The 24,439-nt window shown below is 49.1% G+C and overlaps 1 protein-coding gene across 7 annotated transcripts in view; it reads right to left on the reverse strand.

Moving 5' to 3' along the window:
* Positions 1–24,439, reverse strand: part of CLEC16A (C-type lectin domain containing 16A) — a 237,525-nt gene that overhangs the window by 13,555 nt on the left and 199,531 nt on the right. For 5 of the 7 annotated variants that reach the window (XM_033235753.1, XM_033235752.1, XM_033235751.1 and 2 more), the window contains one exon: positions 3,422–3,586. In XM_033235753.1, coding sequence (XP_033091644.1) covers positions 3,422–3,586 — 165 coding nt within the window. Of the gene's footprint in view, positions 1–3,421; positions 3,587–12,696; positions 12,849–13,249; positions 13,359–24,439 lie in introns of those variants that run through there. The other 2 variants (XM_033235756.1, XM_033235757.1) reach the window with 2 other exon arrangements.

Consider the following 24,439-nt stretch of genomic DNA (forward strand, 5'->3'; position numbering starts at 1 on the left):
TGCCTACAAGCATGGTGTCTGGCATAAGGGGGCTCAATTTCAGGAGTGTCCACCTGGGACGCCACATAGCAGGTGCACACTGAGAAGGCCCTGCTGTGGCTACAGCAGGAGCCCATGCTGATTGGTGGGCGCCTGGGCCACATCAACTGTCAAAACAGCATGAAGGTCACTCCCAGCTTTCAACAACTTCCTTGAACAATTCAAGTGTTCAAAACCGTGGGCCGGAGCTATGGAAAACTGGGCCTGTCTCATCACTCGGGGGATGGCATATCTTGTGTACTTTCCGAACCAAACACCTGGCCATGCAAAGTGTGCTTTCAATGGCAAAGGAGGGCCAAGTGTGATGGCTCATGCCTGTAATCCCAGCACTTTGGGAGGCCGAGGTGGGTGGATCACTTGAGGTCAGTAGTTCAAGACCAGCCTGGCCAACATGGTGAAACCCCACCTGTACTAAAAACGCAAAAATTAGTTGGGCATGGTGGTGCGCATCTGCAATCCCAGCGACTCAGGAGGCTGAGGTGAGAGAATTGCTTGAATCTGGGAGGTGCAGGTTGCAGTGAGCCAAGATTGCGACACTGCATTTCAGCCTGGGCAACCGAGCAAGACTCTGTCTCAAAAAAACAAAAACAAAAATGAAAAAACAAACCAACGGCAAAGAAGCCACTGGGGTTTGCTAGTTCTGACTTCAGAGGGTCTGGCAGCCGCTCTCTACAAGGGGTACCTTCCCGGACTCTGGGAGGCTCCATAGTCACAGAGATGGGAACGCTTCTGACTTAGCACTGTGCCCTCAAAAACCACTTTGAGGACAAGCTGCCCCTTGTGGGGGCTGCAGCTGTCTTATGCTGTCTAGGCTGATGGCAGTGGGCGGTTAGGATGAATGAGCTTGGAGGAGAGGTCCTGGCCCACCCCGCTGCCTGGCTGGCCCTTCAAGGATGTCATCCCTGGTGGATCAGGGCCAGGTCCCTGGTGGGTGGAAAATAGGGTGAGTGAGCCATGCAGGGTGACCTTCTCTCATCAGAAGCCTGAATGCTGGGCCGCACTCTGAGCCGATGTCAAATCAGGCAACTGGCAGAAGGGCTCCCATCCCAACAAAGCTGTCTCCCTTCTCCTGCCCTTGGCTTTCTCTCCTCTGCATCTTGGTGGAACAGCAGGCAGATGTTGGAGCCATCTGGTTAGACCCATTCCTACAAGGAACATGGAAAGTCCATATGCTTTGTTCTGGGTGGACTGGGAGGGAGACTGCAGGCTGGCCTGGAAGTCTGGCCTCAAGACAGGGAGGAGCTTGTGGGCTCTGATGTGCTCTCCTGCCAGGGATCAATAGCTGCGTCCTGAGGCATCCATAAGAGTAAAGCCCAGGCTGCCCGCCGGGCCTGGCCCTTCATCAGATGAGTCATCTCAGTGTCTGCAGAGCCGGACAGGCAGGCTGGGCCTCAGGCTTTTACTGTCATGCTGCATAAAGAATGGGGACCTACACACTCGTCTCCGCAGGCCTGCTGGGGACGCACCAAATGGGAGCAGACACCTCGGAGGTCCTGACTCTCACTTATCGACTGGGACTGCCTGGCCACCTGACAGCCAGGCTAAGAGCCACTGGATTTCTGAGATGAGAAGACACGGCGCTGGTACCATGCAGGGGATGGTGGGGGTAGGGACAGAGGGACTGAGGGAGGCCAAGAAAAAAGAAACTAGCACACGCTGCAGACACCAGGCCCTGGGAAAGTGCAGAGTTGAAGCCTCAGGGGTCACATTCAGGTGGGCATCCATATACAGAAGGTCCATTTTTGATACTGTGGGTCTTTGCTTGTTTCAACTTTAGGCAAAGAAGTGTATGGCTCTTTGCTCACTTAGCTGTTGGCTGTACGTTCTTAAAAATGACAGAAAGGTGACTACAGCTACAAGGTGAAGGAAGCTTTCATTCCCAGTGCAATGGTAAATACGTGCGTTGGGGTGCCCATGCAGACACAGAAGTGCGCACACGCAGGCAGGGGGTGGATGCGCACACAGGCACATGAACACACAACCCTGCACGCCCACCCCTGAGCAAGCATGAAACCGGGATCAACAGGGCTACTGAGGACGCGCCTTAGTTTCTGAAAGAAGCTCTGCCGGAATCTCCCAGCTACAAGCCTGGCAACAGTGGTGGCATCTGCTTGGATGTGCAGCCAACCTCAAATTGGGCTCAGAAATAGCTCACAAGGGGTGGTCATATCCTAGAGCAGGTGCCGAGTGGAAGAGGATCTCTAGTAAGGTGGCTGTGGGGTGACTTTCCTGCCTGGGCCTTGTAAAGTCAATAGGAAATGGAGGTAACGTTGTGTGTGGATGGGAGAGACACAGATGGGTTGGGGTACTCTGAGCCACAGCATGAACTGGAAAGGCAAAAGCTGGAAGTGCCAGAGAGAGAGAGGTGTAGGTGCCCAGGGAGATCTTGGCTCCTGGTGCTGAGAAGATGGTGACCAAGGGCCCTCGACCTCCCTGGCTCTGCAGTGGCCCGTGTCCTCCTGCCATGATCCATCAATCCAGAACTTAATGAGTTGTGCCAGGTGCCCCTGAAATATGATGAGTGAGGGCTCTGGAGGGGAACTTGCAGGAACAATGAAGGATACTGAGGGTCCCCAGTCAGAGGTGCAGGCAGTTGGTGTGACCCCCTAGACCCATGATGGCGGGATGCTCCTGGGGCACAGAACATCCCGCTGGCTCAAGGCCATGGATGCTCCTCTCTGCTCCTCTGGCTACAATTTGGGGCCATGTTGTTCCAGAGGCCTGGTGTCTGTACTCCCCCACATCTCATGCAGTGAATAGCTCACGGCAGCCGAGAACGAGGAGCCGGGGCATGTCCCATTCCAGGCTGACTCCAGGGGCTCCCATTCACTCCCGGGTTCCCTCTGTGCCATGTCTGAAGTGGAGTAAGTTGAAGGATGGCAGGATACGACTTCATCACATCCTACCAAAGAGTGGCAAAGTGCATGCCTACTCGGACAACCGGACCGCACTACGTTTAAGGACAAAACTGGTATGTTACAGAGGAAAAAAAAAAAAAAATTAGCAGGAACACGATTCTTTTCCCAGACTGCAAACAATCCCCTCGGGAGACCCCTCCTTGTGACACCTAAGACTGTGGAGGTGATGATGGAGTGGGTTTAGGTGCAGCAGGCCTGCTGCCCATCAGCTCTGCAATCAGTGACAGCTTCGGTGGGGACCGGCCTGAAAAAGGAGCAATTCTTCCCCATCTGGGAGCTGACCCAGCCCGGGAGGGAACATCAAGTTACAGGAATCTCTAGAGGCTTCAGGTGCAGATCACCTGAGTGGCAGCATCCTTCAAGTGCTGTGACAAGGAGGACCTGGAGGTCAGGGGTTTTGGTCATGGCGAGGGATCGCGGGGTTCTCCCAGTGTCCCCATATCACTGAGTCACGTGGCCAGTACCTGCTGGGCTCTGGGCTGTGGAGGGGGTGGAGGACGAGCTGGTGCCTCCCGAGTCGCAGTGGCTGGTGCTCCCGCTGCCGCTGGGGCTCCCGCTGGCGGAGGGTGGCGACTGCGAGGACAGGGACGGGGAGCTGTGCTGGTTTATGCACTGGGCCACGGCGAAGCCTGCAAGACAAAGTACCAGGTGACCAAGTGGAAGCAAAGAGCAGGCCTGGGGGCCTCAATGTCACGGTTCCACTGAACAGCTCAACCTCAGTTCCTTGAAAGTCCTGCTCTGTTCCCTGGAACAGGCTGACCTCACTGGTCACGGCCCCTGACCCAGCCACATTTTGAAGCTATTTCAAAGAAAAGTTTATTTCAAGGAAAAGAGTACAACCAGCCACAGAGCTGAGTCGTAAATCCGAGTGCCTGATACAGGCTCAGCAGCATGCCAGCTGTGCCTTTGAAGGGGGACATGCAGCCTCGTGGCAAGTTCACCCAGGGATGCTACAAGCCCTCCCGGTAGAGTCTCAGGTCTCTGCTGATGGTGCTCAAGGAAAGGCACTGGACCTACGCTCTGAAGTCATATCCCGGCAGGAGGAGAGTGCCCTGGACTCTCCTTCCAGAGAATTTGCTCTGCCCTTCAGGTTCTGGGGAAGTCAGGATCAGGAACAATGAAAGCTCTGACAAACAGCTGGGGATGATGGTCTCAAATGGCCCTCAGCATCTCCGGGACCTGGAGGTGGAGTGTGCCCGCATGTTTCTGCGGTAAACTGACCCAGCGGGGATGGACAAGCCTCATTTGGAGACACTCAGACCTGGGTGCACCCCTGTTTCCCACACAGAAGCACCAGACACATGAACAGCTACAGTGTTTCTTTTGAGTCTTCCCCAGCCACAACCTGGAGATAACATTACCTACTCCCACTATTGTGGGAATAAAATGAGAGAACTATTATCACACTCCAGCACAGGGTGTGGCACATGGTGACAGCTCAGTATACATGTTTGTTCTTTATGTTTTTTTGAGATAGGGTTTCACTCTGTTGCCCAGCCTGGAGTGCAGTGGTGTGATCTAAGCTTGTTGCAGCCTTGAGCTCCCAGGTTCAAGTGATCTTCCCACCGCAGCCTCCCGAGCAGCTGGGACTACAGGGATGTGCCACCACGCCCAACTAATTTTTTTTTCTGTAGAGATGGGGGTCCCACTATATTGCCCAGACTGGTCTTGAACTTCTGGACTCAAGTGATCTTCCTGCTTCGGCCTCCCGAATTTCTGGGATTATAGGTGTGAGCCACCACACTTGGCTCATGTGTTCTTTACGATCAGTCAAAGCCCCTTTTACCCGGCCCAGGAGCCCCTCTTCTGGTGGACATTTGCTTTTCTGCAGGCCACGACTTCAGCCCCTAGGAGCTGAGCAGGACCCATGGTGATGGTGCTTCGTAGTACAGAAGCAACCCCAAACTGCAGTGGAGATATGCGGGGTGGGGTGGGGTGGGGTGGGGGGGCGAGTCCTTCTTCCAGCTGAGAGAGGGGATCTCAACCCTCCTGGTCATTCCCCCAAGACTAGCCACTCCTCAAGCGAATGCATTCACCACAGCCAGCCCTGGACCCCATTCATGCCACCCCCCCTGCCTTAACCTTGCACGGTCCAGCTCTCCACTGACACCACTTCCAGAAGGCCCTCCTGGTCCTGACCTCACCTTTCTCGAAACTCAGGAAGGCTGCAGGGTGTTAGCAGGAGTTGGCATCCTACAACCTGCTGCCTGCTTAATAATAAGTAAAGTTTTACTGGAACAAGCCACGGTCCTTTGTTTACACAGACTATGGCTGTCTTCTCCATCAGAGGCAGAGTTGAGCAGCTGCCCTAGCGAACACATGGCCTGCAAAGCCTAAAAGGCTTTTTTGCCAGGTTACCTGGCTCTGGACAGAAGCAGTGTGCCCATCTGGTGCACGGGATGACATCCAGGTTATGGCACCAGGGAAGTCTGGTATTTAACCCTCCTCTGCTCACTTCCCAGCTGTGGGACCTTGGGCAAGTCCCTGACGTCCCTCAGCCTCCTTCCTTTCACCTACAGATGGGACCTGTGGCTCTGTCTCCCCAGCTTAGGGCTTAGCAGGACTCTTCTCCTGGCCATCAGGGAGGGGCTGTTTGTACTCAGGTTCATGTGAGGCTATTTTCATCTAAAGATCAGCTCCTTAAAAGGCAGGGGCCCTATTTATACCCCTAGTTGGGTTTTGGGGGTGACGTAACAAGCACTGACTATAACGGCAAGTGCATGGGGCCCGGTGGGAGCAGGGTATGTCTCCAACCGAGGCGGCCATCCTGAGCACCAGCTCCTCTTGCATGGAGGGTATTTCCTGCCCGCACCTACCGCAGAGGTCTGCTTGTGGAGAGAAAGGCAGGATGAATGTATTTGGAGTTCTCAGGAAGAGGCACAATGTGATATATTGTGTGTGTGTGTCAGGGGCCCGCTCAGATCAACTACGGCAAACATCTGGCAAATCCAAACACTGGACAGGAAGATTCCTTGGGGACACTCAGCCGCAGCCTCGTGGAACCAGTTTTATAGCTGCTCACTTCTTAATCACTTAGAGCGGTAAACCCCCCCAGTTTACAAGCTGTTTACTTGCCTCGAAAATGAATTACCCCTTAACAAATCAAAATGTCAAGATGGCTTTTCCCGAGCCACCTATTTATCACGGCCATGAACAGAGGACCAGCCAGGGTCGTTAACACAGTTGGGATTACACCTTGTATGCTCCCGACAACGGCCCCGGCTGGAATGGATCAACGACACGGCTGTTGCCAAAGTGGTCAGAGGCCCATTCGAAGAAGACATGTCTTTTCTCCTACCCTCTTTAAAGCCATGGTTTATCACAGCATCATACACCTGGTTTATTATCAAAAGACATCTGCAGTGGGACATGTAGGGTAGCAGATGAGAAGCTGGCACTGCAGTCAGGATGCTTAAATTTCTTTTATTTTGGGAATGGGTTGGGATCAAGTTACAGCTTGGCAGTAAAATCTGCATGCACTGAGTTAAACAGAAAAAAAAAAAAAAAATCACCAACCTCTGACCCCACCCATTTGCAAGGTCTAGCTGAGCAGAGGTAACTCAACACATCTCTCCCTCACCCGCTGCTACTACGAATTCCACTTCCCTCCTTTCCACTCTCTCTCCCTTTGCTAGCGGCACTGAGACCAGAAAGCCACAGTGAGTTTTGTCTTTTTTTTCCTTTATTTTGCTGGATGCCCAAGGCCTCCCCACCTGCAATTGCAAGGGGCTTTTCCCCAAATCAAGGTGGCAACACATCAGAGAATCAGGAGGGCACTGGGCAGAATTTAGGATGGACGCCCATGGCCAGAGCGCCCTGTCCTCTGGTTCCCGCTTCACCCCAGCCAAGCAGTTCTTGATGAACTAGTTTTGGCGGAGGTGCCAGAGGCTTTTGGTACATGAGTCAAACACACATGGGCTGCCAAGTAAGTGCAAACACACAGACAAGCCAGAGATCGTGCAACAAGGGTGCAGGCAAACAGGTCTCCCTGAGATCCTCTCTAGTGATAACAGTCTTGGCTCTCTCTGGGTATGCTTCAACGACAGCTTGCAAAACGTGTATCAGAGGCTGCATGGACTTTCACAGCATCTGACCAATTCCACACCTGCAGCATGGTTTTCCATGCTGCAGACGACACTGGGTGGAACCACATGCATTTCTACAAGGATATTCAGCATATTGGTGTGTACAACAGAGGACAGAAGACAGCTGGTATGTCCAAGAATTGGGGAAAGGCTAAGTGAATTCTAATCCATCCAGATGATGAAATTTCCTGCTGCCAACCAAGATGCTGGTAAGAGAAGATTAGGCGTCCAGGGAAATGCTCAAGATGGAGTCAATGAAAAAAGGTTAGAAAAAGCATGCCCCATATGTTCCCACTCTTGTAAAAAAATTCATGCTCTCTTTCCCCCTTGTCCAGAGCAGAGAAAGCAGACTGGAGGGATTGAAGCCGACGCAGTGAGAGAACCAGGTAGTCATATTGCAGCGAGTTGTTATTTTTTGTGCTTGCCTGAATTTTTCAAGACTCCTATTATAAACCTTATTTTAAACCAAAAAGAAAAAAAAAAAAAAAAAAAGGGAGGATGATGGAACAAACACAAGCTGCCTGGGAACTGGATAGACTCAAGTTCCCGATCCTAACATCCTCCTGAGATGTGTTCTGCTCTCTGAAGCTCTCTCCCCTGGACTCACCAAGAGCAGGGCCAGGCAGGCCACTCCAACAGCAGGGGACCTATGCCCACGGTCAGACACATCCCCCACTTCCCAGGAGCCCCCAAGTTTCATGGGGGGCAGCCCAGAGTCTTCCTGTTGCCCTCTGGCCGTGTTCTACCAGTTATTCTGGGAAGATGAACTAATGAATAACGCTCTGGCATTTGTGAAGCACTAAAATACCACAAAAAGGTCAGTCTTCTATTTTTAGGCCCACTGATAGAAGGAAAGCTGGGCTTGCAGTCAGAATCCCAGGTCTGAGTCCAAGCTCTGCCCAAACTGACATTGAGACCTTGGACACGCCCCCCTCCTCCTCTTCTATGGGTCTTTAAGCTTTCCCCACCAATAATCACTTTACCATGTGATTCAAGATTCAGAGCCGGCCAGCGGCAGCCCAGGGTCTTGCACATGAGTTTTGCTTTGCTTATTTACGTTTTATGTGTGTTTGTTGGAGGTACCACCATGGACACGTTGGGAGCTTTTACGCACAGACCTGGATTACTGGTTTCTTAAAAAATGAAAAGATCTGGCTTTATGGGGCCCCATTCCTGCAGGACTGCACCGGGAGCTGGTTCCCTGCTCTTGCAACTTGTGGGCATTTGAGTTGATAATCTCTGCTTTTTATGCCTAGATTGTTGGTCAAATCCACAGGACTCAAGAGAAGTTGGAACCCCCAGAGACCTTTCGAGTCAAGGCCCTCCTACAACCCCAGAATCACTGGGTGCGTGTAGGGGGAGTGGGGATGTAGAAATATGGTTATCTGCCTCCAGCAGCCTAGGTTGGTCCTCAGATCTCCTAAAAAGAACCACTTGCTTTCAACCTTTATTAGGTTGTTTCCTCAGTCTGGAGTTCTCTTTTGCTTCTTTTCTGTCTTTACAAATCTCTGCCCCATTCTTCATGGCTCACACAGCTCAGCATTAGCCTGGGAGGAGTCTTTGCATAGGGTGGAGTTAACTGTTCTCTCCCCCGTGCTTCTGCAGCAGCTCTCTCCAGCCCTAGGGCCTTGATGGGTGTGTAGGAGTTGGCCTATCTAAGCAGGGCATAAGAAATGTGACTGCAAAGATGTTTAGGTATTTAGTGTGATGATGATCATTACATTAATAGCTAGCACCTGGAATCCTCTGGGTTAAGAGGGTTTTGTTCACTTTGCTGGGAAGGCTTAAAGAAAATGAAAAAGAAGAGGGTTTTGGACAGGGTTCTTGATATTGTTAGCTGTCTCTCAATAACCATTCTCCCTTTCAGCTGCAATTACAGAACCCAGAAGCTAGGCGTGGTCAAGTGACTAAGTTGTGACCAGTGAGATAGAAATGAATGTGGCATGTGGGATTTCCTGGAAAGCTCTTCAAAAGGAAAGGGGGTATACCGTCCTCCATTCTGCTTCCTGGAAAATGGATGCGATGGCTGGAACTCCAGCAGCTACCCTGAGCTATGAGGATGAATCACACATAAGGGACAGCAGAACATTGAAAAGGAAGGGGCTTGGGTCCCTGACGCCTTTGTGTAGCTCTTGACTATAAGGCTTCTTTTACCTAAGAGGGAAATTAACTTCCCTTTGAATTTATCTTTACTATGTCGTTGAACTTCATCTTAACTGATACAGCTAGGGAAAAAACTTTGTTAATGCAGGGATGTGAGTTAAGTCCCCTAGGGACAAGGGGACGGGCTGGCTCCTAGGGTTTCTGGTGCAGAGAAAGCTGCCCTATACCTGCTGGGTGAAATCTAGGGGTGGTGGGTTGAAGGGAAAAAGGGAAAGGGGCAAGGGAGGTGGGGAGGTGACCCGTCCCATGACCCCTCAAATCTTTAGGAAACACTTGGTCAACTCTTTCCCATGTGGTGCAAGTGGACTTTTTGGGTGGAAACCAGAGATGGGACTGAGTTTTTGTCTGGGTTCATACCTGGCCACAGAGATTACACACAACGGTTAAGATTCAGAAAGAGCCAGGCCCAAGAAAGACTAAAGGGTGGGAAGGACTTGGATGTGTGCAGGCACAAAAACTAGTGGGCTTGCTCCAAAGGTTTTCTGAATCTCCAAGGGAGCATGGAGGCCCCCCGACCTCTGTGGCCTGCCTGGAGTTGGTGCTGCTTCATGTATCGTAATTACTCTGAGGATATTGGCCATGTGACTAAAGTGCAACTATTTCAGGCTTAAAAAAAAATCTACCCTTGGAAGATGTGAAAACTACCTGAGCCAGAGGGGATTCCACAGGGACCTTTCAGGGAGCTGAAAGGGAAGGAACCCAGTCGGCTCTGAATTCAATTTGGGGATTCTCCACTCTACTCAAAAGCACTAACCTCACCCTGCAGTCTCATCCCCTACAGATGTACTTACATACTATCTCTTTCCAGGAATGGTTTGAGATGGCTTATATTTTAAAACCCAAGCCTAAATGCCATAGATACTAAATACTGAAAGCTACTAAAACAAAAAGTAAATAAGAGCTGAACAATAAAGGATGAAAAGTTATATCAGAAAGACTTCAAGCTACGGGAAGCTAATGTCACCATTTAACTCTGAGCTTCCTAGGAGCTAAGACCACAGGCAAAAAAACAGGTGACCTACATGACACACAAATTCACCCGCAGGTTTCTGTCCCATGAAACCCTCCCGGGGCATGTCTTTAAAAGCAGGTTCCTGGGAGATACACCTGCCTGACTGCAGATGGAACCTCATTCTGCAAAGATAATGCCCTACGACAGCCCTTTTCAAACATTTTTTCTAAATAGTGAAACTCCTATTGATACATGAGATGAAAATGGAACTGCCCGGGCCGGCATGGTGTCTTACCAAGGAGGGGCTTCCCCTCCCCTTTCTAGACACTTCCGTGGATCCCACTTTGGAAAATCACAGACAGAGCAAGGCTGGCCAGCCAGGTAATGTAATGACGGGCTGGAAGTAAAACGCTGGTGGTCCTATCTGTCATCTGTTTCCCCTTATTTAATAGACACATGCACACTGAGAAACCATTCTCTTCTATTAAAACAACAGTGCAGGCATGCTAATACATGCAGTCCATGGGACATTCAGCTTTTGTGTCAGGGAGATGGCAGGGACTGGTACAGACTGGGGCAAACCAGAAAGCGCAGATCCCAGCTTCTAACTGCTGTTGCATGAGAACATGGACCTCAGTATGGTCATAGTCTCCAGTTCTTCAAGAGAAGCTGGGTATCTGGATTTTGACATAATGCCTCCTGATTTTGAAAATGTCGACGGCTTCATTCATACTCCTTTTGAAAATTAAGAAGTGGGTAACCCCAAGCCAGCCAAGCCAAGCCGTTTGTATGCAACCAGAGGGGTCTCCAGCCTTTTTTTTTTTTTTTTTTTCTGAGCTCTGTCATCTCATGTATAAATTGGAGTTTCACTATTTAGTCTCGCCCTGTCACCCAGGCTGGAGTGCAGTGGCACAATCTTGGATCCCTGTAACCTCCGCCTCCCAGGTTCAAGCGATTCTCCTGTCTCAGCCTCCCGGGTAGCTGGGACGACAGGCGTGCACCATCATGCCCAGCTAATTTTTGTATTTTTAGTAGAGACGGGCCACCATGTTGGCCAGGCTGGCCTCGAACTCTTGACAAGTGATCCTCTTCCCTCAGCCTCCCAAAGTTCTGGGATTATAGGCGTGAGCCACTGCACCCGGTCTCCAGCCTCTGTTTTTAAACCCACGGTGTCTGTCATACCTTGGGGCCTCCTTGACCAAACTCTGGAGATGGGTGGCTTTTGAGTCTGAGGTGTGAGACTAAGACATTTAAGTCTCAGTTAGAGGTGTGTCAAAGAAGTCCAGTTTTCAATAGACCTCTTTTAGGAAAAAGCTCTAAGATTTGGACAGGAGAGCTGCCTGCTCTAAGGAAAACCTACACTTATTTATGGTTGTTGCAGATTGCAAAGCATAACATAAAACTTGCTGAGGGCTGATTCAGGAGAAGTAACCCATGCATTTTCCACAGTCTCTGCCGTGAATGAGGACCGTGAGGCATGGGTGCCCTGAGCTCGTCTTTCATTAGCAAATTCATTCCGAGGCTGTGGCTCAGGTTTCTGACGATGCAGTGTTCATATTTTCTCACCACCCATCACGATGCTGGGAAACAGTAAAAAAAATCAATCGGCCCTGTGACCTCGCACACAAACTGAAGACAGCAAAAGTGTGCATGGCCTTATTTCTCCCCTCGCCAGCTCCTTCCTTGGATCTGCCCTTTCACCTCTCAGTGCAGCCTGCCAGGTCCCTGGGGCGAGAGATGGGGGGCTGGGAGGTGACTAAGTCTGGGACTTCAGCTGCTGGTGGCTCTGGACAGACTGCGGCTTACTAGAAAGATCTGCAGGTGACACAGAACCTTCTTGTTCATGCTTCTGACTGAAGAAGTGGCTCTGGATCCTACCCCTGGCAAGATGACAGCAATGCCCGAGGGCAGGCGGGGGCTAGGAGCTACTCACTAGAGGGCTACCCTAGGAAGGCCACCTTAGGAAGACAGGGCACAGGGCCCAAACTACCCACGGCTGCTCAAAGAGCACGTGTTGGGGGCTGAGGAAGCAGGGTTCAGATTCAGGTCTAGCAACAGCACACCCACATGGGCCAGGTGAGGCCTGGGTCCTTGCCCGGGATTCCTCTTAGGAATCTACACAAAAACAAAAGCATCTACTGACATGTGGGCAGGGTTCAGATGGCGGTGACACCAAGGGCCTGCAGGAGCCCTGGAGGCTCCCAGAAGTTTCCTCCCTCACTGCTAGGACCCTGAAGTTTGGGAAAGCTTCAGGTATTTCATAGAGACCCCCTTTTCAGTATCCCTTTAATAAGTCTCAAATGATTTACTGTTTCAGTGCACAAAACTCTGTGCTTTCGGGGCAATGAAGGACTTGCCCCCAAATGGTGATATCTGATTTTCTTCCTGTGCACTGGTGCTGAAGAAGCCACTTCCTGTCCAGCCCAGGGGGCACGTCTACACATCAGGCACCTGGGGAAGGGACATTCCTACAGCCTCTCTGGACCAAGCCCGAGCCGCCACCACGGGCGACCCCCACATCACTGACTGGGCTGCACCTCACAATGCTTAAAGACTTTTTATTTCTGGCTGCTTTTCAAGGGATAACATGTCCAACATACAAAAATAGCTGGGAAATTGCAGAATCTTTTAGCCTATAGCTCTTTATCCATGGATAAATCCTCTCAGATTTTAAGCACTATCCTTGAAAACCTGCAGAAAAGAAAAAATGGTCTTTCAGTATCTTGCTTTCTCTCTGTGTCATCTGTGTCCTAATTGTGCCCTTAGAAATGTTTTAGCTGTGGGTGAAGGTCTGTCTGTGCAGGCTGCCACCCACGGAGAGCGCCAAGTCTTAATGCCTCTTCTGCTACCCAGGAGGGGGGCATCTGAGCTGTGTGAATGAGAGGAATGCGTGCATCTTACATGAGCACCTATCCAGGCCACAGAGGGTCGGCTGGCACATGAGGGACACAGGTGGACCAGATCTTGGAATCTCTCGCAGTGGTGCAACTTTGGTTTGGATTTCTAGAACTGAAGGTCGCCAGGGCTGGGCTTGATTCCCAAGGACCCGGTCCCTGCCTCGCCCAGCCCCTGCCCTCTTCCACTGGTATTACCGTCTGTAAATTAGCAAGCAAAGAGCTCCACAACAGTCTCTCAGCCAAGGCACTAGCAAGCTTGGGAGCGGCCATCTGGGCTGCCTCTCTACAGAGGCAGTCAGCAGGGCTGAAACGGCAGCAGGAGGAAGGTGGGTTAGACAACGCACAGGAGACTCCCAGGCACAGACGCTCACTGGAGTGGAATCAGGAATGCACCAGGAGCGGTGTGGGTCACTATGGCCCTGCTTGCAAAGGAAACCCCCCAAGGTTCTGGCTGGCCAAGGAGCGCCAGATTAGGTTTTTTTTTTATATTTATTGTTTTTTGAGATAGAGTCTCGCTCTGTCACCCAGGCTGGAGTGCAGTGGCACAATCCGGCTCACTGCAACCTCTGCCTCCCGGGTTCAAGTGATTCTCCTGCCTCAGCCTCCCAAGTAGCTGGGACTGCAGGCATGTGTCACCATGCTAGACTAATTTTTTTGTATTTTTAGTAGAGATGGGGTTTCACCATGTTGGCTAGGTTGCTCTTGAACTCCTGACCTCAGGTGATCCACCCGCCTTGGCCTCCCAAAGTGCTGGGATTACAGGCGTGAGCCATCATGCCCGGCCAGGAGTGCCAGATTCTTCCCTAGCAAGTCTCTTATCCCATTAGCGTTTTGACCTTTTCGGCCAGAAGCAGGGAGGCCGTGTGGTGTGTATCCTACACTGACATGTTCGGCCTGCTCCACGTGTTCTAGGAGGTGGCTCTGTACAAAGAGGCCAGGGAATTACACTTGATTCTCTGCAAAAGGCACGTGTAGTTGACACATACTTAGTATGCGCCCAAGGCAGACAGCAGCATTCCTGAGGTCCTATTCCATTTGCTTGTGTTCGCCAGGACTCGGATTTTGTAGGGTGGGGTGGTTAACTTCTGCAGCTGGGCCACCTCACCAAAGTCTCTCCTACCATGTGTTTTAACAGATTGGGGCTAGGCCAGACCCACAGCTGATGACGTTCTATGACACATTATCTACAACGAGAACTGAAGATACTATCTGGAACTATGTGAGTCAGATAGAATCAGGGAGTATGTGCAGAGCCACAGAAAGGCCGCGATGGATATCAGCACAGAACAAGCTTCAAAAGCCCACAGCTGCGGTTGTTAAGTGGACAGGGCTCTGTCGACGTCTGCCCTGGCAGAGCTGTGGGACATGGCCAACCAGATGGCTGGACACGATCCTTCTGCTATTTGCAGGGGAGAAACCTTAAGAACAGCTCCTTGGCTTTAGGCCTGTCACTTTTACTCTGGCTACAAGACACAGTGGTGAGGAGAGTACCATGGGTCTGGGCATGTGACAGCAGGGGACCTGTTGACCCCATGAGCCTGTGTCCTCTAAAGCACTGTTGTCACTCTAAAGCAGAGAGGCAACACCACGCTTCACAGGGTTTGTGAGGATGAAAGCATTAATGCAATCTCAATGTTCAGGCAGCACTTGCTGTTTTGATTCCTTGGCTGGAATTTATGGTGCCTATAACTTGGGCCCAGTGAGGCAATAACTGGGATTTTCTTCTTTTTTTTTTTTGGAGACAGGGTTTTACTCTGTCGCCAAGGCTGGAGTGCGGTGGCATGATCCTGGCTCACTGCAGCCTCTTGACCTCTCCAGGCTCCGGTGATCCTCCCACCTCAGCCTCCCGAGTAGCTGAGACTACAGGTACACACCACCACGCCTGGCTAATTTTTCTATTATTTGTAGCAGTGGGTTTTTTTTTTTTTTTTTGAGATGGGGTCCCGCTCTGTCACCCTGACTAGAGTGCAATGGCACGAGCTCAGCTCACTATAACCTCCAACTCCCGGGTTCAAGCGATTCTCTTACCTCAGCCTCCCAAGCAGCTGGGATTATAGGCAACTGTCACCACACCTGGCTAATTTTGTTTGTATTTTTAGTAGAAACTGGATTTCACCATGTTGGCCAGGCTGGTCTTGAACTCCTGACCTCAGGTGATCCACCCGCCTCGGCCTCCCAAAGTGCTGGGATTACAGGTGTGAGCCCCCAAGCCTGTCCTGGGATTTTCATTTTTATAAGCGTCTTTAGACAAAAGGGTATGTAGCAAAAGAAACGGCCCGGTTCTTTGGAGAAAAGAATGAGACACAAAACAAAAGTCTTCTCACATTAGCTGTTATGACTGAAGGTTTCAGGAGTTAACAAAGTGAGACACGAGAGAGCGTTTCTAAAGGAACTTTAAATATCTAGGTTTAAGGGATTTATATGAAAATTGTTTATGAGAAAAATAAAGTTATTTTCATCTAGATTCTTAAAACACCTCATGTTACATTGCATTCAAGGCACATGACTGTTCTGTTTGCATTTCTTTGATAGAGAGTTGAATGGATGAGCTTGAACCATATGCAACTGCCAATATGCAACTAACCTGAGCGACAGAAACAGCCATTTCATACGGTTAAACCCACTCTAAGTCCAACCCTCTCAAAGACCTCTACTAGAATAATTCATGGAGGATGGGGACGGAGGGAACAGTCAGCAGTGTATTCAAACAAATAAATGGCTTTCCCCAATTCTCCATTTCTCTTTGCCCTGTCTGCGCTTGTGTGTGCGGCAGTGTGCGTGTGTACACACCTGTGTGTGTTCCTTCCTCCAGCTACATTCATCCTTTCATTTCCAAAATCAGTAGTTTCAACAAAATGCTTGGAAATAAGGTTGGCACTTATGGGGAGGTGTGTGTCTTCTTGACAGAAAACCCACAAAAAGGGACTTACTAGGAACTGAAAGCACTTCTCAAATGGGTTAGGTTTGCTTTCTTTTCCCTTTGTTCCTCCTTACAGATGCTAAGCTAATGTGTCCAACATTAAAAATCACCCTGGCTATTCTGCATTTGTAGTTTTGCCTTATTTTTTTAGTATTATTAATATTTTATCATAAAAGTATTGATTTCCTTTAACTAAGAGACTTTAAAGTTTGCTGCATTCTTAAGCATGATTTTATTATGTCTCGGGGCCAAATGTTTTTCCCTCCCCCCCCAAAGGAATGCTTTTCCTTTTCTATAATGTGTGTCAAGAAGAAAAGAGGAATTGATTCACAGAATTCTGCATTATAGGCAACTTTTAAGGAACGTATCTAGTATGTATACTTAGAGCGATGTTTCTTAAACACAACTGTATGTTTCATTGTTAAGCCTTTTTAATCTGTTAGAGGTAAGAACCAAAGCACAACGTTTATGTTAAAACACAAGACAGTTTCAAAGAAGCAAACCTGGGAAAATGAAGGCAACTCTGGACATGACCCTAAAGCTGTCAACTCCTCACAAGTGCTCCAGGGGTCATAAAAACCTTAGTTTCTACATTGTCATCCTCTTCCTTCAAGAAAGGCAACAGAAAACGAGAAGGAGTCCTGCTGGCGAGGTGGGGGCTACCTAGAAAAGGCATCATTTCCCTTTCTATGTAAATCGCCGGTGTCAGATGCCAATTGCAGAGTTGGGGAAGGAAGGCTCCATTTTACAGAACCCATCCAGGAAGCAGGCGGGGGGCAGTAACTGGCAAACCAACACAGCGCTCTGCAATGTTTAAATATTGAACATCCTTTCTCCTTCCTCTACATTTATTATTAACTTGGACCCACATTACTATGTGCATTGACTTCATTTCTTCCCAAGAATCCAAGACACAGTGGACAACGCTCAGAGGCTGCGGGGTGGGGGTGGAGTGGAGATTTGGGTTTCTTGCTTCATACCCTCGCTGGAGATCCTTTCCGGTCAGCCTCACAGTTTTAGAGCCATGAATTCCTGGAAGCGTCTCAGCCTTTCAATGACCCCTGGCGCCCGAATGCAGATGATTAGTGCCCCAAATATTGACAGGCTGGACTTTCTTCCCCTTTCACACAGGGGAGCAGCGTCAGAGGGAGGCTGCAGGAAAGATGCTGTCACCACCTGATGGGCAAGATTGTGGGAACGTCACGACAGGTGTTCTATTGTTTGGGACCACAGTGGTGCCCTTAGCTTTGACCAGGTAGAAACAATGCTCAGGATGCTGTGTGAATGCTACAGGGGACCTGGTTAAAAACAAACAAACAACCCTATCTACAGACACCAGTAATTGATGTCTTTTCCTCAGTTTCTAGACAACAGAGAAGGGGCTGGCACTGGCCTTGCTCTGACAGATACAACCCATCAGATGTCAGTGTCCTGGATCAGCAGCCAAGCAAATGCAGAGTTTGGGCCCCCCCGTCATTCCTCATGAAGATGAACATTTGGGATCAGAAATAGAAACCTCAAATCTCTCCAGAAAATAAGGCAGCACCTTTTCTTGGGAACAGGTAAGGGTGGCAGGGTGGACCATCCGTCAGGCCCATGCAGACACCAGCTGCCCTCCTGCAGAGGGAAGATCCTGCGGGTAGGCTAGCAGGATGAGCTGGTTACGAGCATTCGTTTTTCCTGGGCTTTTAGCTGTTCACGTAAAATTGTCCCAAATGACTGGCCTAAGGCTTCCACTTTCTTTTAAAAGACAGCACTACATTTGAGATCGATGTTTTCCCCTGAAACGTAGGCTAAATTTATCCTTCCGTGCATCCTGCTCTCTACTCTCTGTGCTAAGCCGGTCCTTGCCATGCTGAGTTAGGCATCTGCTGTTCAATGCTGGTTCCTAGCCGGCAGTACTCAAGCACCGAGTTGTCTCCTTTTGCTCGTCACACACACAAAACCCTCTGGTTCTCTGAGAGATTCCTCTGCTGCCTCTTTCTCTGTAGTTCCGTTAATTAAGCTGTTGCTTCTCAGGTTCCTTACCTGTCTCCAGCTCTCAGAACTACCCTAAAAAGCTATCAAGTTGGCTCCATTTGAACGGTTCCAGAGAGCCCCTTCCCCAGTCAGCCCCCGACCCCCGAAAGTGGCTGGGTACTCATTATTTAACTGCCTTTCGCACTAGTGGGCTTGTGCAGGCTGCCATGGGCTTAACGGACTGAACTAAATCAGAGAACTCACTACTTTCTCTTGGGCTTGCTTGGCAAGCTGCCCTGTGAGTGAAATTGCACTGATTGATTTAATGCCTGAGGCCCAGAGGGCCCAGTATTTCTGAAATCTCTATTCATCTATACAGATGCAAGAGAACATGCCCTAAACAGACATTTTGAGCTATGGTTTCTACTTTGCTATTAACCCGCAGACTTGCTCTCCTTTTGGCAGGAATGAGAAATAAAAAAGTGGCTTGATAGAAATAACGCCCGGGCACATGCAGGAAGAGGCGCACACACGTGTGCAGAAGACTTCAGCTTGGAGCACGGGGCAGGAGTCATTTGACAGCCCCAGTGAATGAAGACAAGGGGCCCAGGTGTGGCCAGGTGGGCATCCCTCTACTCTGCTTTCTGGAAGGCAACTTGGCAAGGTGCCACCCAGAGCCTGACAAATGGACAGTCCCTTTGACTCTAAGGAATGGTTTCTGGAGGAACAATTGAAAATGCAGACCAAGATTTCTTAATAAGGATGTTCGTCATAGGGTGATTCATAATGTAGTAGAAACAACGTAAGTGGCCAGTATAAGCGGATTAAGTAAAATCTGGCAAATTCAAACTGTTTCGGTTTCATTGGGTCCCCTTCAAATTCTTAGGTTGAAGTCCTAACCTCTAGTACCTCAGACTCAGAATGTGATCTGGTTTGGAAATGGGGTCATTTTCCAGATGCAGTTAGTTAAGATGAGGTCATTAGGTTTGGTCCAAATCCAGTATGACTGTCTCCTAAAAAGTGAAAATTTGGATGCAGATTTTTCACACAGGTAGAACATCATGTGAAGATGAAGGGAAGACTGGAATGATGCCTCTACAAGCCAAAAAGTAGTAAAGATTGCCAGCAAAACACCAGAAACCGAGGAGGGAGGCCTGGACCAGAGTCTTCCTCACACCCCTCAGAGGAAACCAGCCCTGCCACTACCTTGATTTTGCACTTCTACCCTCCAGAACTGAGACGATCAATTTCTGCTGTTTATACCACCCAGTTTGTGGCACTTTCTTAGGGCCACCTCAGGAAACTAACACTCAGACAATGTACTATTATGCAGCCATCAAGAATGAAGTTTAGAAGAGGCATTTTACAGTACAGGGAAGTGCTTCTGACATTTGGGCAATGTTGTTAAAACAAAACCTTGCAACTCAGCAGTTCTGCTTCTTGTACTGCTCGTGCACACAGAGAGAGGTGTGGCCAAAGATGCCCACTGCAACACTGCCTGGGATAGAAAAAGACTAAGATGACTGAATCACTCAGCCAAAGAAACGCAAGTAGCCAAGCTTTGGAATACTATGCAGCCATGAAAAGGAATGTGTGAAATCTGTAAGTGCTAACACAGATTCCTGATTTACAGTGGTGTCTGAAAAGAGCAAGGTGCAGCAAGCTATACAGAATTATGATTTTATTTAAGGGAAGCCCAAACCTTAAGACGATTACAGATCCATACATAACTCCTTAACCTAAACCTCCGTGGCCAGATATGTCTTGGAATTTAGAATCTTTAGGAGGTAAAAGGCCATGTAGGGCACATATAGGTATTATGTTACACTGTTAGCTGGGTCTTGAGCAGCTAAAACCAAACACTGAATTTTTGCAGAAACGAAAACATAAACTCACAATAACTGGCATCAATGACTCTTATAAACCCGCCCATAAATAGGTGAAGGCAGGTTTCGGTTTTGCCATCATACGAGTTAAGAGAGATCTTTTGATTTTCAGAGCTGTTTGGGTTTCAGAATTGCAGAGAAGGGGTTGTGGCTCTGTCCTGTCCATCAGCTCTGGGCGCATGTACAAAATGCAACTGCACAGAGAAGGGTCTAGAAAAATAAAAATAAGGCAAATGATGACTGAGGGATATGTGAGGAAGGGTGGTAACTGATGGGGTCTTAAGTCTCACCTGCAATGTTTTGTCTTGTTTTGTTTTTGAGACATAGTCTCACTTTGTTGCCCAGGCTAGAGTGAACTGGTACGACCTTGGCCCACTGCAACCTCTGCCTCCCAGGTTCAAGCCATTCTCATGCCTCAGTCTCTCAAGTAGCTGGGATTACAGGTGGGCACCATCACGCCCGGCTATTTACATTTTTAGTAGAGATGGGGTTTTGCCATGTTGCCCAGCCTGGTCTTGAACTCTTGAGCTCAGGCAATCTGCCCGCCTCAGCCTCCCAAAGTGTTGGGATTACAGGTGTGAGCCACTGTGCCTGGCCTGATTTTTTCAAAAATCAACAATTAACTCATGTATGTATATGTGTATATATATATATATATATTTTTTTTTTTTTTAATGAGAGAAAGAGACAAAACAGGGAAGATAGAAGTGGAAAGTAAACAGAAATATTAACAATATTTTCTTCTGGGTTGATAGGATTGTGATTTCTTCCTGTAGCTTCTCAGTTTTCATTTATAATATTCTACGTTCATGTATTAATGCACAAAAATTAACACAATGGGTCTGCAGTAATAGCAAAACAGCTGACTGGTTCTATCCATTCCTGTCATCATCAGCTCATCCCCAGGGCCTCAGTGACTCCGTGGGGTCAAGTCCTGCTGCCTGCCTGACTCACTGCCACTGGTGACTTGTGCTCTGATGGCCCCATACCTCCCTGCCTGTGAAGCCCGGTCCCTCCCCTGGACTCTGCTAACATACTGGCTGCTTTGATTCACCATCTCTTTCTCCCTGTCCTTTATTTTTCTGCCCTCTTTGGCCTTTGATTGCTTTTTGGGAGTTTATCATATTGAACTTTTATCCCTTTCCAGGAAACTCTATTATTTTTTTCTTCCCTTTCACAGTTAATAAATAATCATGAGAGCCCTTCTTTGGACAGAAGTACATCCTGCCTCCTACACAGAACTGCTGGAGCTTCTCTTTTGTGGCTCTTCTGGGCCTAAACTGAAGGGCATATCACCTGTCACAGGAGGGAGAGCATTCTGCTACATCGCTGTGCTTGGAGGAAGGGTGCCAGCTGTTGGCTCATTATTTGAGCTGCTCCTGGTCCTACAAGATGGCTGTGCTTTCCTGGCCATACAGGGGATGGAGCACTGGCCTGGGAGTCTAAAGGCTGGGGTACGGACAGGGAAACAAAGGCGCATAATATAAGCTAAGAGGGTGGGCTTTGGGGGCAGACAGACATGGGAGGAGGAGGTAGAGGAGGACAGAGAGTCAGGCTTTTAGGGCCATATGGTCTCTGTCGCAACAAGCCTCTCCCATTGCAGCCAAAGCAGCCATAGAGGATACGCCACCGAGTGGGTGGGGTTGTGCCCCCATCAGTCTTCACTGGCAGGACAGCAGGTGGCTGGATGTGGCCTGCAGGGCTGGATTTGGCCTGCTCCATCAGGGCCAGCCACAGCCCTGGCTGTGTAATAGAAATTGTAGCCTTGAGCCTGGATTTCCCTGGCATAATATGGGGGGAATAATCCCTATGTCATACATCATTGTGAGGATTAAGTGAGAAGAGTACACACAACCTTGCTTAGCCCATTGTCTGATACACAGTAATTGCTCAATAAATAGTACCTGGATTGTCAAGTTCTAGTGCCTCCAGACCTCTTCCACCAGGAGGTGGAGGTTTCTACCATACAAAAAGGCCACAACGAACCCTAATTACGTCCAAGACATAGCATGTGGCATTTGGGATGACATTTTTAAAAGTCATTGGTATGAGCTGGACGTAGTTGCTGGCATACCATCTAGCAGCACCAGGAAGTAAGTTCTGGAGCAACAAGCAGGTACTGGTCACCTGTTTTCCATCTCAAATCCACAACACGAACTGCTCACCGCACTTCTAATGTTCACAGCAGTGATTCTAATACTTTCTTTCTTTCCCAGAAATCATGATTCTGAGGTCAGACCACAATCACAGAGATTTCTGGAAAGGTATGAAATGCAAACTTATCTCATAATTTACAGGAAAGAAAAGGGAACAGGAGGCTATTTTACCAGTAAGAACAGAGTTTTTTTCTCCAAAGTCAAAAAGAAATGGAAAAAAGGCACGTTTTAGGGAAGAGAAAGGGTGCCAGGTGAGTCTGGATTGCATCAAGGTTTCCAAATTATTCCGGAATGTGTTGCAGTTTCCAATTTCTTTTTTTACATTTGGACTACTTTAAGGAAAATGTTACATAAATTGAACTATTTTATGATCAAAATGGGACACAAATGAGATAATCTGGTCTTTATGTGCTGTCTGATGACAGCTTTGTGACAGTCTGACAAGTTGAGAGCTGTATTTTTTAATACAACAGTTTCATTGAGATAGAATTCACATACTGTACAATGGACCCATTTAAAGTGTACAATTCATGGACTTTAAGTGTATTCACAGAGTTGTGCAACCATCTCCACAGTCAATTTAGAACATTTTCATCCCCTACCTAAGAAGTTCTGAGTGGAGCTTGTAGCAGGGGATAAAAATACTTTACTCCTAACCCTGCAGAACAACCCAGAACCTCGCCCTCAGAGAACCTAGCCCCCTCCAGCTTCTGTCGGCCATTCTCTTGCACATGGCTCAAAACATTTAATTTTCAAATCAGGCCCAAGTCCAAGAACTTTCCCTTTCCAAAGAATTCATCACAGGAAAATATCCCAGGCCAAACTCCTCCTTTTGTGCTAATGATGCGGGTAGTCAGGGCCACTGCAGGGAGTACTGGGCTGAATATCTACCTAGGATACAGGACTGGGGTCTCGGCTCCCCTTATCTGGCCAGGGCGGAAATTGATGACAAAGGGGAATTCCATGCCTGGCCAAACTGGTGCAAGGTTCACACGGGCAGCAACATATTCATTCCTTGGGGATTAGGCAGCCTGTGGGCTGAGACATCAATGCTCTCCTGTCTATGGCAGCCCCTGTCTGGGACACAAGGTTCTCGGCACTCCTCTTCTACCTCCTCCTCCCAGGTCAACATGCCTTCCTCCGAGAAGCCTTCCCAGACACCTGGTCCGGGTCAGATCCCCTTACTGGACATTAACCCAGCATCTGACAGTTCCCCGAGGGCGCCAAACATGGTGGGAAGTTCTAGACTATCTAAGGTGTCCACAGTGCTCATGAGCTCCAAAGGGCCTGATTTGTTTTGTTTGACTGACCTCTGAGTCCCCAGTGAACAACATTTAGCACACAGAAGAGGGGGCTAAAGATTTGTAGTCTCCATCATCCATCCATCCCTGTACATCTATCTATCTATCCACCCAGCAGCCACCTACCCATTTACCCATCTGCCAATCCATCTACCTATCCAGGCTTCTATCTACCCCTCTACACCAATCAATCCACCTACCCATTAATCCCTCTCTACCCATCCATCAATCTCTCTACATCTATCTGTCCCCTCTCCCTCCCTCTACATCCATCCTTCTACACCCATCCCTCCCTCCCTCTACATCCATTCATCCATCTATCCCTTTACCCATTTATCCATCCTCAATATTCATCTATTTATTCATTCATCCATCTATACCAAATATCCATCCATCCATCCATCCATCCATCCATTTATCCAGTACTTACCAAGCACTACCTATATGTCTAGTATAGCCCAGGACTTGGAAATTCAGCTGTAAACAAAACACAGTGCCTATTTTCCTGGAGCTTACAGTTTGATAACGGGGGAGGACAGGGCAGGGCCAGTCAAGGAATAGAAAATGTCAGGAGAGGCTCAGTGCTCTGAAGGAATGAGCAGGTAGAGACTCTTGGGAGTGGGGACAGGGTTGCCATTACATAGGATGTCTGGGAAGACCTTCTGAGATGGTGAGGTCTGAAGAATGACCTGAAGGAAGTGAGGACAGAGCCACAGAGGTACTCAGGGTGACTTCTCCAAACAGAGGCCACCCAGGTCAGGGCCCCCCAAATAGGAGCATACCTAGCAAGGTCAAGGCTCAGGGGAGGCCCCTTAAGTTGCCTTGGAGTGGGCCAAGGGGACCATGGTGGCGGGGAGTGAGGTTAGTGTCAGGAAGTGCAGAGGGACCAAACCATGTGAAACCTGGGGCTACTGTGAGGACTCTGGCTTTCATCTGAGTGATGGGAGCCAGTGAAGAATCTAAGTAGAGGAGACACGTGACCCAACTCACACCCTGAAAGGATCTTTGGTGCTAAGAATAGACCATAGAGGGCAAGCAGAGAAAGAGTGGGGCTGACTTTAAAGCCACTGGCCCAGGCTTGGCCAAGATGAGGAGTCAGCAAACAATGCCCTGCAGGCCGAATCCAGCCACCTGCTGTCCTGCCAGTGAAGACTGATGGGGGC

The sequence above is a fragment of the Trachypithecus francoisi genome, unplaced genomic scaffold (assembly GCF_009764315.1).
Source record: "Trachypithecus francoisi isolate TF-2019V2 unplaced genomic scaffold, Tfra_2.0 Lachesis_group15, whole genome shotgun sequence".
Classification (NCBI taxonomy): domain Eukaryota; kingdom Metazoa; phylum Chordata; class Mammalia; order Primates; family Cercopithecidae; genus Trachypithecus; species Trachypithecus francoisi.